This window comes from Poeciliopsis prolifica, unplaced genomic scaffold, assembly GCF_027474105.1.
Source record: "Poeciliopsis prolifica strain line A6 unplaced genomic scaffold, Auburn_PproV2 SCAFFOLD074, whole genome shotgun sequence".
Classification (NCBI taxonomy): Eukaryota; Metazoa; Chordata; class Actinopteri; order Cyprinodontiformes; family Poeciliidae; genus Poeciliopsis; species Poeciliopsis prolifica.
In genome coordinates this window covers 557,453-576,710 of record NW_026562449.1, presented here as the reverse complement: position 1 = coordinate 576,710, position 19,258 = coordinate 557,453, and the positions used below count along the sequence as shown (strand labels likewise).

General features: G+C 38.0%; 1 protein-coding gene across 4 annotated transcripts in view; it reads right to left on the bottom strand.

Moving 5' to 3' along the window:
• The window catches only part of jmjd1cb (jumonji domain containing 1Cb), a 96,770-nt gene extending 78,204 nt beyond the window's left edge, over window positions 1-18,566 (bottom strand). For 2 of the 4 annotated variants that reach the window (XM_055021168.1, XM_055021169.1), the window contains exons 1-2: window positions 18,144-18,566; window positions 3,307-3,360 (exon numbers count right to left, since the gene is read on the bottom strand). In XM_055021168.1, coding sequence (XP_054877143.1) covers window positions 3,307-3,360; window positions 18,144-18,299 — 210 coding nt within the window. In that variant the 5' untranslated portion in view covers window positions 18,300-18,566. The remainder of the gene's footprint in view (window positions 1-3,306; window positions 3,361-18,143) is intronic. The other 2 variants (XM_055021170.1, XM_055021171.1) reach the window with 1 other exon arrangement.
• Between the last annotated feature and the right edge of the window lie 692 nt (window positions 18,567-19,258).

Genomic DNA, 19,258 nt, shown 5'->3' with positions numbered 1-19,258 from the left:
CTTCTGGTGCAGTTATGATGCATGTCTTCCATCACTGACATAAAAGTCGGATAAAATGTGACATGAGGGTTCAAAACTATCCAATATGTATCAGTTAGTTGCACATATGGAAGGGGCACAAATCAGATTTTCTGATTTGATCTTTTTTGGTCAACATGAAAAAAATTGTCAATGGTTTTAATAAGAGGAGCATAAAATCTTTGAAAAATGTCACAAAGGTGTAGATGGATAAAGACTGATGACACTCTGATGTAAGAAGCATCAAGGTTTCAATTTAATACAGCTTTATTTCTATAGAGCCTATCCACAACAAATGTTGTCTCAAGGCAAAAACTAATTTCAATTCAATCACACACATTCCAATTGGTCCTAGTTAAAGAGTACAGTATGCTCAATTTATGATTTAAAGTCAACCCAGCAGATTGCATTGAGCCACTGACTTGCAGCATTCACTCCTCCTGCACCAGGATGTAGCAGCAATCATGGCTTTAGAGCAATCATTCATATCGAGCATCAATAACTTTTTGTGGATGTGACCAACATTCAGTGTCTTTCGTACAATCAAAGTAGTAAATTATGCAAAACACAGATAAAACAGAAACTTTGTTCCTTTCTGCTACATTTCTAACAGAAAGACTGAATGAAAAATGACTGCAATTTGCAAAGTCAATGATTGGTAAGTTCGTCCTTATCCTAAGGAACAAATAAATTCACAGTTGAAACCTTGTTTGAAACTCTTCCAGACAAATAAATCCAGTCTGATAAACATGTTGTGAGTTTGGATACAAAGGTGAAACATCAGAGTTGTCAGGACATTTTGATTCCTTTACACTTTTCTGACTAATCAAATTCCCCAAAACAGCAACCAGCTGATTGCTACCCAGCTTGGATAGTGAACTCTGATAAATGAGGTTTGTTTTCTCTGTGTGCACAGGGCTGTTATCTGGTACTCAAAGAGTTAATTCAGTGCAGTGGGTGAACTCAAAGGAACTGGCGTTCACTTGGCTAAGCCACTGTTGCTATGGGAGAAAGCCCAGACAGACGAGAAAGAAACCCCCCTCTCTCTCTCTCTCTGTCTCTCTCTCCCTCTCTCTCTCTCTGTCTCTGTCTGTGTCTCATTCACATTCCCATTTTCTCTCTCTCTCTCTTTCTCTCACTCGCTCTCTGTCAGGCTCTCCTCCTGCCCTCCCAGCCTGGCTGGAAAACCAAACAATTAATGAGAGAACACAGCTCTCAAATTCTCTCACTCTCCTTCTCTTCTTTTTCAAACTGTCTACATCCTTTTCTTTCACTTCACCTCTCCAAAACATCACTCTTTCATCCCGCTGTTCTCCATCGTGTGTGTATTTCTGTAATATCAGAACGGCAGTCGGTGAGTCATGTGGCAGCAGCACAAGGCCAAGCAGAATATGCCAGTACCAGAGAATTAAAAGGAAAAAAGGACAGCACAGCATCCAAACTCTGCCATTTTGTTTTTCCACTGGAAAAAAAAAAAGAAAAAGAAGAGGATGTTGTATTGACCTATGAGTATCAAATGTAAAATGACCGTTAAGGCTCCAGCAAAATAAGATTCTGTCTGATTTCAAAGATAAACATGGAATACTACAACAAATCCCTTTGTAAAAGAAAACATAAAAACTTCTCTGCACCGAGTGACACCAGACCCCTGCAGTCGTGTCATCAGTCTGTGTGGATGGATATGTTGGACCTATAAAATCTCTTTTACTCTTTTCCTTTTTCTCAAAATGTCAATTTTCTATTTTTATTTTCCTGTATTTCACTTTTCCACTAATCCAAAAAGTGTGTAATCATGAAGTGAATGAAAACTATTTAACAAATCAGTAGCAAAAGAGATTCACAATTGCTGTTATTCAAGTTTCATAAATATAAAAGTGCTGTGGTTCAACAGAACACTGAATAGTTTAAGAAGGCATTCAATCTACAGTATTTCACTATTTTTAAAATGTGAAAGAATGATTTTCACTTTTAAAGGAAAGTTTCCCTTCCATAATGATCACAACCATTGATCATTTCTTCCATCCATCACAGAAATCTCAATTCAAGTATATGACTCAGTCTTTGTGTATACAGCTCCCACTTTTTTTCAGAAGAAATATCTTCAACAAAACCTTTCGTAAACTCTCACTTCTCTTCAACTGATTTATTAAAATATTCCATAGTCAGCAGGTGTGACTGCATCTCAATAAGTGGTCCTCACATGCAACCTTCAGTCTGCAGTCAACAATGTGTTGGCAAGACATACAAAAATGTTTTCTAGCAACACATAAAACTTCATAGTTGGAGGTTTTTTTTACTTTGGGGGGGAATTCAGTGAATGTAGTCATCTTTTTTTCTTTTTGGTCCACTCTGAATTCTTTGAGATTCTGCTTTTTGTTGTGTGTTCATTTTGAGTGTTGTTGATATTGATCTGCCTATTGATGGAAGAAAATCTGATACCTTCTAATGTATTAACTTTTAGTGTGAATGCCCCATTTCATAGAAAATGATTTAACCCCAACTTACTTATCTCAAAATAAATATTAAAAGTGGGCTTAGGGATATGGACAGGAGTACCTCAAGGTAAAGGAATTTTAGAGTCTTCAGGCAAAATATTTAACTTGAAAATTCTGCTTTTAAATTGCTGAATGTAACCATGTATAAAAATGGTAAACAGAAAAGCATTGTAAGTACAGCTCAGTTAACCAAAATAAATCACAGGTTGATCATTTTCTTCCTGCTAATAGTAAAGAAGAAGAAATGCAGTTAAAATGTCTGCAGTTCTTTTCTCATTCTTCGTAATCCAGAGTCTCACTGGCTCACATTCACGGCTGCATGATATTAGAAAGTCTTGTGATGCCAATAATATTAGGAAATATAGTGAATTTCTTTGTTACCTCATCTTTCTAGTCTGAAAGAGGATGATATTTTCCTCTTTTTAATAGTAATTAACTCTCAGAGTGCAATCACATAAGAGTGCAGACCAACAACCAACCATACCAGGACTGTTTAAGTGTTCTTGGTACACTTTCAAATTAATTGAAGACCACTCGGTTTAAAGTATGAATGTGATTCCAACACAGCTACTGTTGCAAGCTTTTAACAAAACACCTTCTGGTAGACAGGTTTATGTTGCATTGTGGGATGTGGTAGAATAAATACATTAAACAATGGGGGCCAGAAGAAAAACTTCTGCATCTTTCAAGACATGTTCTCAAGATCATGCAAAATACCTCACAAATCATTTTACCTAGAATAGCCTCCAGAAACATGCTACTGATATGATTAAATTGTCTTTGAAATGTCTACCTGTTCAGAGTCTGGTATCTGCTTCCTGTTTCTGACCTCCTGTCCTGGACACCTCTGACCAGAAATAAACAAACAAAACAAAAAACAAACTTTGGGTCACTTGGAGTTTTGTCTGTATGAAAGGAAACTAAACAAAAGGAAAATGTTACAAATTCAACAACTGATTTGGACCATGTGGATCACGTGTGAAAACTGCCTTTAGAAAAAGCTACAAATACAACATGGCTTCAGACTTTTTGCGAGCATGGAAAAATATTCTTTGGGTGTTCTGTGGGCTGTGTGGCTGGATGGTGAACCTCTGACAAGTGAAGTATACCTGAGTATATGGGAGTCCTTAGGTTCTTTAGGTTGAACTACTGAGAAGAATTGAGAAGAATTACTTTTACCAAAATGTTTCTACATATAAAAGATTGGTTGAAAAATATGTATTCAGAAAATAATAGAAGAAGTACAAGAGCATCAGAGGGGCATTCCCCTACAGCACACAGTCAGACTCCCTGTGTAGGATTCACACAAGCAGAGCTGCCTCCAAGCAGAATGGAGTCCTCACACACCAGGGCTCGACTTAGTCAAGTCAAAATGCATGCAATGAAACAGGCCTATTCAGGACTTCTGCATATTAACTGAGAGCAATGTTGCTCAGATTGTTCAGCATCTCTGTCCAGCCTTCTAATCACACAGACAACCACAGTTCTGCCTGGACAACAAATGCTAGTTATTACTTTACCATGCAAGGAGGGGGACAGTGAAAAGCTACAGTGAAACCAAATGGTGTCATCATGACCACAAACCCAACTAAAGATTCAATTTCATCCCTGATTCAAACAGAATATCATCTTTACTGTAATGTTTTCCTAAGCTTGACTAAGACAAGCTTCAGAGAGCCACCGTGCACATGTGCTTGTTACCAAGCATGACATGTAAAACTCCTGCATCTTGTTTAAGTTAAATTAAATGCACATGTAATCACATGCGTTAAATATTAATGACAATAATTACAGAAGCTTAAATTCACATATATTTAAAATTGGAACTTGAGTGCTTTGAATAACTGCTTCTCTGGGGGGGTTATTGTATTTCAGGAATAATTCTTCCTATTAGGCTGCAGAATAGTGGAATATTTACTTTATCCCAGACTCCGACTCTATTGTTTGTAGTATAGCCTTCAGCAAAGCCCCATGTCAGTGTCTGTGGAGTTTGTTTTTAGCTAATAAGGAGGCCAGAAATATACTGTGTCACACTGTTGTTATAAATATGTCAGATTAATATAGATATCAGCAGAGTCATAATTATTTCAGACCATATTATTGTCATTATCTGGCCATGCCAGGAAAGACTGTCAAAGTAAATCCAAGTAACCAGCCACATCAATGGCAAGTTTGAATGCATACATATGAAATATTACACGTGACTGGAGGGGATAGGAGAGGTTATCGTCACCCAGACCTATATAAAGCAGATCTTCATATAGGCTATAAATGTAAAGAGGGCAAAAATTTATTTCAAATTGAAAAAAAAGGAAAAATCTATTGCATCTTGCATAGTTTGACTCAAAGATGTCCTGCAATCCCAGTTAACACTTAACAGTGGCTCAATGCATATGTAACACAGTCTGGTAACATGTGCAAAGTAAGAACGAGAGTTATGATCAAAACTACAGATATATCCATGTCCACATAACTTGATGGACCTGTCCAGGGTGACCCTGCCTCTGGCCTATGACTGCTAGAAATAGGCACCATTCATAACTAACAGAAATAAAGACTTGAAAACATCAGTTTGTGTGAAACTGAACTAAGTTATTAAAATAAAGAAACTTTTTATTTTATATGAAATACTATTGTGATATGTGACGTGCCCATGTGTGGGATATGCCACACCTCGACATTAAAGACAGAAATCATAACACTGCCAAACAATGCAGAGAGTTAACTGGTGGAGCTATCATGTGATGATTCCCTGAAACTGGTTGAGGGAAGCTTCTCTCAGTTCTGGTGCTGCTCTGCTCTGAGTGAGAATCCTTCCCTGGTTTGGCGCTACTTGTTCCTTCTCAGCTCTGGCTCAGCTGAAAACACAGAATCAGAGCATACACTGAGGCAGAACTCAGGCTTACTTTTTCTACTAGAACTCAGGATGTCAAATCTTTTATCAGGAGCAGAAACATGCCATGTTCTTCCACGCTCATAATTTCAATGTTTGTGTTACACTTAATGCTGCTCAAGTTTCTATTTTTTCTGTATTTAACTATGAAAGGTAAACAGAAGAAAACCTAACTTTGTAAATCTGAATGCTTTGAACTACACTGTTGTTCCATTTCTTTTAGTTTGAAAATGAATAATTTTATTCAAATAATTTTTTTCTGTAGTGTAACTTTGGTTATGGTTTTAAGTGAGGGTTATCTACTAAAAATGAAAGTTAAAATAAAAAACTAAGTATATTCCTTTTTATTTCATGTACTTTGCATGCAATCATCAACATAGTCTGTTAAATAATGATTTAATGAAAAAAATAACTTGTGGCAGATTATCAACAATTGTGGGTTGACATCCACAGTTCTAAATTACAGAACTATGCAACCATGTCAGGATGCAACATGGTGCATGTTAAATTGCAATGATGATTGTGACTGGCTTTATTGTGCAGCCTCAATAAAAAATTTTTTAATGCTGCATGAAAAACCATGCAGTAGAGTGTGTGAATAAAATTCCTTTACTTGAGATGCTGAAATTATCAAAATTATTATGCTACATCACAAATCAAGAAATCAAGATGCTTATTCAGACAAAACAATATGTCCTTCAGTAATGCTTCATTATTTTTATTATTAGTTAATTTAATTCTTGTTATGTCCTCTGTTCTAGATTCACTTGGTAACTATGATGGTTGAGTGCTAAAGTTTATTACATCCCCAGGGTTATTTGGGCCTAAGGAAGACTTTATGACTGTTGTAGAGGCAATGTGTCATGGAGCTTTTACTGCACCGTCTGTGTGTGGGTCTGTGCCTCAGCGTTGGGGGGAGGGGTAAATCCAGCTAGCCCATCTTGGCTTCACATTTCATTCTGTCTCCTTAGGCACCAAAAAACAAACCACTAACATTCTGCGTATCCAGTTACCCAAATACCACATAACCTCGCCGTCACATACAAAACCTGAAGTCTAAGAAAATAAAATCAAATTTCTAAATAAAGCAACTGACACAAGCTTACCAACTAGGTGCAAGTAAATTAAATCCTTACATTTGAAGGGTGTTATATACTGAACTACAATAAAACATACCAATGGTACTCAAGACAATCTGACACATGGGCACCAGTGAGTTCTGCACTATTTTTCCCAGCTATAGACTCTACGAAAGTTTTAGAGTTGGGACTTAAGACACTCATCTATCCATCACTGGTACACTTGTGAGCTGTTGTGTGCGATTGGTCAACCCTGTAAAGCTCAGCACATTCTTTGCAATTTCTATACAGAAGTTGAATATGTTTGTTACAGTGCGACAGTAAGTAGAGTCACAGGAGTATGAAGCCAGATTGACCGATATATTGCTACATCCAACAGCCCTATCACTAAATTATGGCTGTTAAAGTAAGATGGGGAAAAGATAGGAAGGGGGAGAGGAGACTGGTAGAAGTGCTTATATTGGCACAAGAAGACAATCAAACAACCACCGCAGTCTGGTCTGTTCAAGTTAAATTACCATGAATGACAAGAGACTTTCTAGTAAATTGTGCTCAATAAACAGGGTTTCAGTCCAATTTCTGGTGCAAATTCAGAATTCTTTTAGGTATACTATTGAGAAATCATCCAACTAAATTGATGGCACTCCAGAGCCCCAATAAACTACATCACTGGTCTTCAGCCAGAAGTTAATTTCTTCAGTGGAAGTGACACTTGGAAATGAAGGCAATAAGACAGGAATGTCCACGTCCTTTCCTGAAAACTGTCCTAGAACTGGGGCTGCAACAATTCATTGAATGATTCCAGCATGAACCAAATCATCTGTCTGCGGTTACAGCAATTTACCAGTAGAAAATCACCTTAAAGGAGACAGCTGTGCTCAGCTTTCAGACCTTCAAGTCTCTTGGCCTGAAGACATAAGCCAAGAGAACCTGGTGTTCAGTGATGCCAACTCTCATATGCTTCTCCATCATCATTGGGTGAGTCCTGGCTGCTGATTAAGGTACTTTGAATGAAGCAGTAGAAACATCTTATTTTTCCTGGCTCTTCTTCAGAGGAGGGGAAGAGAATCTGTGAGTCTGCTCGGACAATCCCAGCATCCCACGTATGCAAACACAGTATGTTCCCAGAGAACCTTTTATTTGTTGCCGTCTTTTGTTGCTCAGATATCTGATTCTTTGTTCATGGGGACAATGATTTCTACTATTTCTAATCTTGCAGCCAACTATCCCAGACACTATCTGGAATAGCTGGCTTGAGTAAAGGCTCAAGTTTTTTTGCAGAAGGATGGTGAAGTTGAGGTAAATGCAGGTGAGCTCAGGAGATGCAGGTAGCTTTCATGGAGGAAGATGACACCTCACTATTGCGAGATGACGTTTTCTTCTTTCGTTTGCTTCATTGGCAGTGGCTGCCTTTCTGCAAGTCGCAGAAAGGCAGTTTTCCTTAGACTGCCAAGGGAAGGCAGTCTAAGACAATCCAGTTTTCTCTTAGACAATCCAGATGTGAAGTTTCAAACTTATAACGAGATGGAGGCCCAATTCCAAGGTGTCAAATTATAAAGTAAAATTTATTTTAAGTCATATTTGATATATGTAGCATTTTGTATAACAACTGAACAGTTACATGGTTGTGTTATAAAATGGCACCTAGAAAATACACAATACTGCCCCTTTAGAGTTTATTGATTATTCAACGATTGCTATGACTAACACCATTTCTATGCGCACGTAGATCAACAACACTATGATACATAAATACTTTAAAATAGCATTTCTTGTGCTTATTCTTTGGGCACAATTATATGAATAAGACTGATTTTCATGACCTTAACACACTGCATACATGCTGAACTGCAGCACAGCAATAACCATGCATGAATGTATGTGGAAGGTTCTTCCCCACTCAGTCATTTTCTGCTGATTGGCCACACCGAGTACAGTGTGCTACTGTACGCACGCATACACACAGACAGACAGGAGTAGTGTGAAACAAAAGCTTCCATAGGCAAAATTAGCTGGTTGCCTTGCTCTTTCCATTCATTGTTCATGTGGATGAGTGAGACCGTTAAATGCCCCATGTCTGAAAGTCAGGCTCTGCTCGGGATGAGCTTTCAGCAAAAAAAACAAAAAACATAACTTTCCAAACATAAATTACCATGCTAAATACAAAGAGTGCTATGATTTATTATTCACTTAGCTTCCTTGCAGCAATGTTAAAAGTCTTCATGAAGAGGAAAATGTCAAATCAGGAATATAGTAGTTTGGTTTCTTTTTCAGAAGGTTGGCAATTTTTTCCTTTGGGACTAAAAAAGAAACGCTTGTTAGAAACATTTAACAGAAGGAATGACTACCTCTGGTCCAGTTAGTCAAATGGGTAGTAATCAGTTAATGAGACAATGTACTCTCTGGATTTTATTGCATCAGATGAACAAAACAACATCAACAAATGGATGCTGTGTTTATTTTTTTCATCTGTAGTAAATACACAATTACTTTTTCTTCCTTTTCCACAAAAAAAGTAGCCTGGTCATTGCCTCCCTTCTTTGCTCTGTCTGCACTGAACTGGATTCCTCTGGTAGAATTTCGAGCGAGCCAATCAGCAAACAGAAGGAGAAGTTGTGAATAATGACGTAGATGTTCTGTGCTGTTTGCTTTGTATGGACAACATGCAAAGAAAATACAATTATAGTCAGAATATATCCACTGGGTGGAATTGAAATCAGCACACAATCTGACATCAGGATCCAAATATAGGCATATTCAAATTATAACATATCCATCTGGACCTTTTGTGAAAAAGTTTGAGAATGTCCTGCTTTTACCTTTAGCTGCAACATGGCTAATTCTTGCCAATGAGCACACTTTAGAGCTAAACCTAAGCATTATGTAAGCAATTTTACTAAGTCCATCTTTAAAAATGAGGTCAAAGGGCATTCAGTATGTTTTTTTCCGTTTTTTTGCTTTGAGTTTTGTATCAGAGTGTTAAAGGGAGCTGCCTGCATGTGTGTACATTTATTCTGTTTCAATAGTTTGAGTGCTAAAACAAAACTACAGACTAATTCTTGAAAAGAGAGCAGAGCAGAGTGAGCCAACACTGATGGAAAAAAGGAGGCAGTCAGACCAGAAGACAACAACCCAGAATTATTTTGATCAACTCATGCCTAACTCTAGGGTCTCTGAGCTATGTTCAAGTGAAGCTGATTATCGTACAATGTTCAAAATAAAATAGTTAACAGATGTTGAAAATGACTTTTTGTAAGTAGTCTGGGGGAGGGGTGCTCAAGTCTAATCCTCAAGAGCTACCACACACCCTGAAACTTTTAGATGCATTTCTTCTCCAGTGTATATGAATCAAATCAAAGGATTCAGCTATTTTATCCAGCTATGAATGAGAAGGGAAGGCCTCTGTAGGACTTGACTGAGGGCCATGAGTATGAACCCCATTGACCTCCCATATCATAAACACACACCACTCATGCTTATACAGTGTTCATACAAAAAGATTTTGTTAAAAAAAAGAAAAGAAAATAAAGTATGCAGTATATGCTGTAATTCTGTTATAATAGTAAGACATTCTTAAACTAGTTGCAAGTTTCAAATTGGAGTCCCAATCACAGAATTTTTGATTGTTCTCCATCAGTGTCCAATAGAGTCAACTCTAAATTAATCTTATTAACCAACAGTAAGCTGGTTTCAGTGACACAGTAAAGCTGAGAGCTTTTAAACAACATGGTCTCTTGTAAAATGTAATGGAACACATGAGCTAAAGATCTGGAATTGTCTGCAGATTGGAATTATTTGAAACAAACTCAAAGCAGTTCAGTCACCAACTGAAATCTCAAAGACCTGAAAAGAAGTCCAGGTATTTCTTGAGGTGCTGGTGAAATAATACCTCTTCCAAAAACTGGACTATAAGGTGATAAAGAAGAACCAGGTAACAAAGTTATCTGCCAAACAAACATAATTAACACAGCATAATGGCACACACAAGAACCTCGAGCCCAAACTCATCCCATAAAGACTGGGCAAACAGTTCAGGGACAGAGATTAGAAGCAGAGTCTCTTAAACATGTTACATTTTAATGAAATAGAAAACACAAACCACAGGCTACAGTTTAGGCTTACAATAAATGCGATGCAATCTAGCCTGATATGTTGGTAACTGATCCAACTATATGGTAGGTATCGTATGTCTTGATGGCTGTTGCGAATGGCTCTCGGGTAGAGAGAGCTGTACATAAAAGAGATTACCAGTATAATGGTCTTGAAAAACTGTCAAAACAAAAAACTAAAATACAACAGCTAGAACATGAAAGAGAACATGGTTAAAAGGAGAATGATTAGAAAAGCAGTCCTGGGTTTTCCCAATGTATTATGAGGCTCTTCCCCTGCCAGGCTAAAATAGTTTGTTTTTTATGTCCATCAGTAACCCCAGATTGCATGAGTCTTTGCTCTGCTGTGAACATCAGGAGAGCGAAATCCTTCCTCAAAGAAGGGTTTATACACTGAACAGGGTGTGAAGTCGCAGGGGTACACCTCTCTGTGTGGTGGCTGCCCCACCTTGCATGCTGCTGATGCTGCATCTCTGATGTTTATCTCAGCACAGTTTGTGGTGCCATCTTCCACTCAAACTGGATGATTTGGAAGGCATAGAAGCTTCACCTGTATCAGCATTTATACTGACCCCTCATGTTTCTTCAGAGAAGAGTGCACCAAGGTAGGCAAGTTTAAAAGCCACAGTGCTTTTTCTGCTTGCTCAAACTTAATGTGAACCGTAAATACAACCAATAGTGACTCTTTTAGAGGTGCGTGGAGAGAATATATGTATTTGAGAACAAAGAATTAAGTGTGCTGTGTGTGTTTACATCTCACACGCACTCACCACATACATGTTCTGACAGAGCTTGGGTTTGTGTCTGCGCTGCAAATTGATCAAGTTTATGACTGTTTCCCCAGTGAATGATGCGTTTGGGTCTGTGGATGTCACACACGCAGCGCCACAATGCCTCAAACTGCGCCAAATTAAATTGTTTCTCTTCCGTTGCTTCACTCCAAAGGTTGAGAAGACAGAGTATCGCGCGACCACAGACTTAACCTGTAACATGTGAATGAGTCCGACAGGGCCAGCTGGCTGAAGAATAGAGATCAAAATAACTCATCCCATAAAGACTGGGCAAACAAACAACTCTATGGCAATTATTATAAACTAACAGTCACAAAATAGAACATTTTGGTCTCTATCATCATTAGCATGAATTTTTGAACAAGCAGAGCTCAAACCAAAAATTAAACTCATGGCATCAGATTGTAACTATGGAAACAAAAATTATGAAGACTGTTCTTTGCACTTTTACAAAGTAAACTTATCAGCTCTTTTAAAGCTTAAATTTGTAGAACTCTTGTAAAGAGTTTACCAGAAACCATTAAATCAAATTTAACAGCATTTTCATTTTCAATAAACATATGTTAAAATTCAAAATATGTCAATATGTTAGCTAAGCAGCTGTTCAGTCAATTCATGCCTAGGGTCAGCTCTACATGTGACATGTCACTGGCTGTTTACTTAATTGGGATTTAACACGTCCAAAATATTTATTTTAATTCGATTTTTTGTTTGTTGTTTTTAAGACTCTACAGTTCTGTGTTTAAGTATTTCCAACAATGTCAACATACAATTATCACGTCATATTTAACATTTTTAATTAAAAAACATGGCATACCATGAATGGACCCCGACCACCAGGCACCAGTATGGCAAACTTAAATATTACTGTCTTCATCAATAGACTTTCACAAAAATGCACTTTTGAGGGTAATCTAAAATCTTGTCACATTTAATTCCTGATAAAACACTAAGGGCTGTTTGTTCTCTACAAATATGTTGTCTGTTTAGTATTTAACATCTCGCACAAAAATTATATTGTAACAGGGACTGCTCCACACCCCTGCAACCCATACCTCCAACAGTTTCTATTCATACTGCTGGGCTGACAGCAGAATAAATGAAAACCTGCAGAACTTTAAAATCAACTTCTATCACGGTAATTATTTGCCACTGGGGCAAACTGCAGCCAAACTGAGCTTACCACAAAGAACTTTAATGGCCAGAACCAGTGAGATTCCTGGAAGAGATCCTCAACAAAATGAAAATTGACAAAGAGCATGTTTGAGCGACTTCACGTGATAATTCAAGAAATATTAAAGGCCCCGTTTACACAGAGTCACTCTTCAGTTGAACCTTAATGTTTTTGATCCAGACGCTCGTTCATACGACACCACGGACCGGAGTATCTCACACCAGCATGTGTTGAATCCAAGTTTCAGAGTGAAACTTTTTGTAACGAGTACTCTGCAGAACACAGTGCTGTTGGGCTTACTCTATGCAAGCACAAGCAAACAACAAAAACAATGGTAGATAACTTAGTAACTGTATTGTGTTACAGGTGTAACACAATACATTGTATATACATATATATTGTATAAACAATACATATATATAAAGTATATATGTATTGTTTAACATAAAATACATTTTTGTTCTATGAGGTGGAAGCCAAGGGTCAAATGCACATTTGATGGCATCTTCAAATCACTGTGCCATCTAGTGGCCTGGCATGACAACTGTAGCTGACTCATGGTGTCTAAATGTGAAACTTTTCACCAATCAACAGCCGACAATACCTGCAGTTCCTGGGCAGTGGTCTCGTGTAAACATAACCAAAATAAGCCAGAATGATAAAGGAATGCTTTGTGCACGCTATTCAGTTAACTTTCAGAACATCCTATCATTCCATGAACTGTTCACTTCTTTAACCCAATTGAAAGATGAGGACATGGAACAAGGAGCTCAAAATAACAAGTCAGTTCCCAAATATCCCCCTCAGATCCACCACAGGGGAAGTAAAGGGCTGCAGGTTTTTAGAAAATCATGAAATATAAGAAAAGAAAGTGAATGATGTGACTTGCGATAAGTCATAGTAGCAACAGATTTTGAAAACAGCATTCACACTGACAGACTGGATTTATTTTTACAGCTGAAGATCACACACTTAACTGAACCACTGAGGGATGATGAACAAAAGGCTTTATAAACATAACTAAAGCCAACTGAACCTATCAAACCTCATGGAAACTCAAAATGACTAGAGACAAGCTCACAGAAAGACAGACACCAAACTGCAACCAATGACGAGAAATGCTTCAGAAATCGTACAAACCATCTATGTTCAGTCATAATTTATAGGGACAAGGATTCTTCTAAAGAGGTGATCAGGTTCACATGCACATCAAAATGGAAAACCAACAAGTGAACTGGCCAGCAGAAGCTCAAAAAGATCCAAGCAGCTGGCGAGAAATATCAAAACTATTATTTTAGCAATAAGCAGAGTCAATGACCAGGCAGCGACCAAAAGTACAGGTGGTGGTGATGTAAACGTATGGCAGATTTCATTTATTCGCCAATCAAAGTATACCAAAAATAATGGCTACGCTGAATGTCAGATTTTTTCCTTTGACTGGCCAACACCTGTTGAAGCTCAAACATTTTCCTTGGTATATGCATATTGCATATAAATTTAGGATATATTGTGTAACCCTGCCTGTAACTTTTATGAACAGTAAGGGAATCCAGAAATGCAGAACAACTGTGATGAAGGAATATGACACCAAGCAAACACAGGTGAAGCAGCTCAGCACCTGAGCCGGGCCACTGCATCACTTCTATCATCTGTCTGATGTGAGCAATGTGGTTATCAGCAGAATCTGATGTAGATAACATTCTGGTGCAAAACTAACTTGTGTGTAAAGCAATGAATCTACTTGAACAGCCTGCCTGTTTATCACAACAGAGCTCTCCTATGGAGTGGAAATGCTCCACTGGTATTATGCTGATTGGATAAGTTGACAACATAAGCTGTACCCCTTATGATCAGAAAGCCCACATGGCCCACCATCTCAGCAGATTGTTTACAATCAACACAAGTCAATCTGTAATCAATTCTGTAATGAATGGTTCATATTTGTGTGTTTATTATAAAAAGTCTTACAGGATCTACAGAGATAGTGGGTAAGATCGGATTATGGCTCGTCATTTGGAGCGTTTCAGAATTCTGTAGAAATACTGCGTTCTCTTTCCTTTCTTTATTTAACCGGGTAAAACCCCACAGAGCTCCAGATCTCAGTTACAAGAGGGATATGAGCAGAAATTAGGGATGCTCTTTTCAGGTTTTTTGCTGCAGATTCCGATGACCCAGTGGGGCTGATCACTGATCATTGCTGATCACGTGGATTGGCTGTCAATTTTTCAAGATAAGTATCAATGCTACTATGTTATCTGGCAAAATGGAAAAATGAACTGGCAATAAATTCTGATTTGGCTTTAAATTTACCTAATTCAAACATAAAACATACAAAGTACTTGCAGGCACAATTCAGCAGCTCAATACTCAGTCAAAAACCAACAATCAGTAAAATAATATTTGACAGTAAGGTTCTCTGCATTGCCTATATCACAAAATGTCAAGTAAAACAGAAAACATTTATTAAAAGTCAAATGCAGGTTGAATCAAAATAAACAATCCAAATTTCCTGAGAGCTTGGCCAGCTGATCAATGCTGGTTCTGATTGGCTGTTTCTGACCAAGTTGAGTAATTCTGAAGAGCACAGAGGAGGTAGAGGAAAATGATATTTTTTTTTATCTGATTGGCGATCACTGGTCATGCACTTTTTCATGGAAATTGGCAAACCTCTAGCAGAAATCTAATCTAAAATTTTTATATACATAAAATTACACTTTTATTGTACTTTATATATGTAGTGAGCAACTAAAACACAAAAACATATAAGCATCAGATTAATATCTGAAGCACTTTGATTGATAACGAAAGTTCTACTGTCTGACCTTACATTTCTCTTCAGACTTTGAACTGATCAATGAACAATGTGATTACATAACAAGCAATGCAAATGTAAAGTATGACTACCAGGCCATCTCCTAAACACAGATGGATGTTAGAGTTGTAAAGTAATGCACATTATAAACAAATTTGTTGCTTGTTTATTTTTTTTTCCCATTTGCCACTTTATATTTTACGAGTTAATTTAAAGGTCTTCTAGCATTTGATTTCACCACAAAATAAATATAAATGTACAGGAAGAAACAATATGGACACAAATCTAAGATATTGATGAGTGCTGAAAAAACACCTTCACCATTTACGCACACTTTCACAGGAAGACAAAACTTTGTTGCTCGCACATTGAGAAGTGTGTGCGAGTCTCGATATTTCAACTTTAGCGTCTGCATAAAACAGTTTGTCAGCTTGCTTCCATTTTTATTAAAAATGAGCATAAACACTGTACTGTCGAGATTTTGTCAGAACAATGAGGAACAGTGTGAATGTCAACAAACTGACCAATATTTGTCACGTCTTAAGATGCCAAAGCATGAAATCATCTGTTGTCAAAACCTATTCCATATTTAGTTCAAAAATGCCCCACAAATCTCTGTTCAAACACAAACATGCTGTGAACAGTTGCAGTCACCAAAACAAACATCAACTGGGGAGGAACATGGGGGCAAAAGACATGGAGCTCTTAACTAGCCAACAGCAAAGTCATCAAATAAATTAGGTTACAAATGCTTCATTTAATGAAAAGGACAATTATCATTCTCATACTATTAGATTTGTACATTACAATTAATAACACAATAAAAATGAACCTCTGAGATGGTTGCTCTCAGTCAGTTGCTGAAACTCTCAGATTTTATTGCTGGTACTCCAGTTATTCTGCAATCCCAGTGACAAATATGTTCATTCTTTCTTCCAAACTAGTGCACCAACTATTCAGCTAATGTCAACATCTAACTCTAAGGTAAAAAAATACACAAAGCATAGACAAACAGGTGAAATAAGGCCTTAATTGGTTTTACTTTTTCTCTCCTCAGGAATGTTACTGAACTGACAATTAATAGAGTCAGAAAGCTTGGCAAAAAAAGTTGTATCAATGACAATCTGACAAGCAGTTGACAAAATCCTGACAGCTTGAATTCACATTTAGAGTTTTCATCTTTTTAAACTGACTGAACACCATAATATGGATGAAACCAGAGTTCTACCAGGAAACTCGCTGGATCATAAGCATATTTCAATGCAGTTCATGGAATTGTCACTCTGAGGAGTCTTTAGCAGTGCAACACTAATTAATTCATGAACCTGTGATGCATGTAAATGCAAAATCTGAAATATTTTATCTAATTTGAAAACAACCAAACTTTGATCCTGTAGCTTGAAAAATCTGTTTACCAACATTTCATTTGGAAAGCTGCAGAAGCGCTCAACAACAAAACACAAGAACTTGTGATACAAACATTGTCCTACTTTTAAGCTTGAATATATGCTAGAGAGCAAATGAGAAACAAACTACAGCTGATGTCTTACCCATTACTTCAGACACAAAGAATAACTAGCACAAAGCTCTGTCAGTAGCAGCTGATCTCTGTTAGTAGAGATAATACATCCTGAGAGGCTATCCTCAATCAGCAAAACATGCACACAAAGAGAATATGCGAAATGATCAAATCAGTTCAGTGCTAGGCTCTGCCCAGTTATCTGCACAGGCAGACAGAAGGTGTCTGGGAACAAAAGAAAACTGAGCATAGGCATACTGTACAGTGTGTACTGTGGGGAAAAATCCTGTGTACCTAGCCAAGGGCTTGTCAAGACATATATTTTTCTTGTGTAGTTGTATTGCCATGGTTGGCACCAGTTGTGAAAAATATGCCTTTTTATTATTGCATCTGAGGGTCAAAAACAAAAAGATTGCTGCTGCTCAGTGGCTCATCATTTGGCAGCATGTTCCCTTTAAAATCTGAACAATTCTCCACACCATGAGTAACTGGCTATTGTCTGAGCTACAGCGCACGTTTATACAAAGATGTAGTCTTTTCTAACAGTTTGAGCTTATTTTTAGGACAGGCAGTATGGGGGGGAATTAACAAATAAACAAATGAATAAATTACCAACACTGTGTAGCCAAGAGCTAATGGGGATTAGTTCAACCTTAAGTCTGTAAGGCGAGAGAAACACTGAAAAGCTAAGCTCACCACCGTCAGCTGATTTGCAGTGTACAGCAGATTAAAACATTTAGCTGCTGGGGAGTAAAATTCCTCCACATGTTTAAACAAATGCAGCACCAACAAGACCTGCCAGCTGTTTGGCTGCACTAATTGATTATACACCTACCACCTGATAGCCCGCTGCGGCTTACACATTCTTTTCACGAACACACAGGTTTGATGTGGCCACAGAAAATGTTACATGGACTGCGAAACTCTGAGGACTTCCATGTAAATATGCAGAGAAGTGTCTGCCCGCAGCTAGCTGTTTGCTTTCCATAACCCCTCGCTGGCAGCCTGACTGCCTGGCTGGCTGCTTGTGCAGTCAGTAACGGGCACATCTACACACACCGCAGCGAAAATACACTAAACAATACAAGGTGTTGAGTCTTGGGTCTCGTATCTATGGGAACAAAGCAAGAAAAATCTTTCATCCTGCCAATCCTACCACAGGACCTCGCTGCCTCGCCAGGAACCACAGATTTTCCCATTTGTGTTTCATGTAATTTACCACAGGGCAGGATAAAAATCCCCACATTCCTTACCGTCAGGTCGGAATTGGTGCTGTCACGGTTGCTGACGGCTCGTATTACCCCGGACCTCCATGGCAACCGAACAATATCGCCGATTTCAGGTGGCTCGTCCCCGCTGACACAGAGGAACCGTTTTCCGACCAGCTCCGGCCGAGCCTCGACTGCCATGGCCTTTTGCTGGTCGAACCCCCCTCGGAAAACTTCCCAACAAGGACGACCTCACAGACGTGTCATTTATGACATTAAAGTGGCTACTAGGAATCCAACGGTAAAAAAGAAAAAAAAAGATAAAGAAAGTTGTTCGCTAGTAAAACCTGAAAACCCGACAGTGGGGATTTAATAGAATAGCAATCTCCACCCGCTCAAGCGTTAGTCTCTTCTGTTTGAGGGTGAAAAAAAACAGTGGAACACTGAACCGCACCAAATCCATGCTAGCTAGTATTTCTCCGCTGCTAAGGATTCACAAACCGCAGAACTATTGTATCCCTCCGCACAGCCAGTCTCCAGTCACTCCGGAGCTATTTTTGCAAAGGCACCACGACAAATGTTGTTTCTTGTACCAGAGCCAAGAACCCTGTCAGTCCACAATGCAGGGAGAATCTGTTCTACAGCCAAGGCTGCCGCTGTCTGTCATTAATCCTTTATTATTAGCATAAACAAGAACAGCGTCTGCAAAGAGGCGAACTGGTTTTGAAAAATAACTGAAAAATTGGGTCATGTCTGTCGAGCAAAAAAATAATAGTTGATTTTTAAACTCGTAGTTCTTATGTCTAATATTGTTTACTTGCATTTTGGCATAAATAGTAACATGGACTTGTATCTTACAGTTTCAGTTAAAATATACTAAATTGTGTTGTTTTTGCTCTCTTTCATCAATAGTTGAAATCAGACATTTACATACACCGTCTATTTTATAGCACATTTAAAAATAAAGTTGGCCAATGTACTTCACAAAATTAAATGTGATTTAGAAAGACAAAATAAAATTAAGTATGATCAATGAATAATAGAGAAAATAAACTAGGAATAAAAACGCCATAATAAGCAGGCAATGCAGTATAAAACACCAGAATGAACTCAAACTGAACTGGAGTTAAAAACAAACATGAAAAGATATGTTTTCAAGA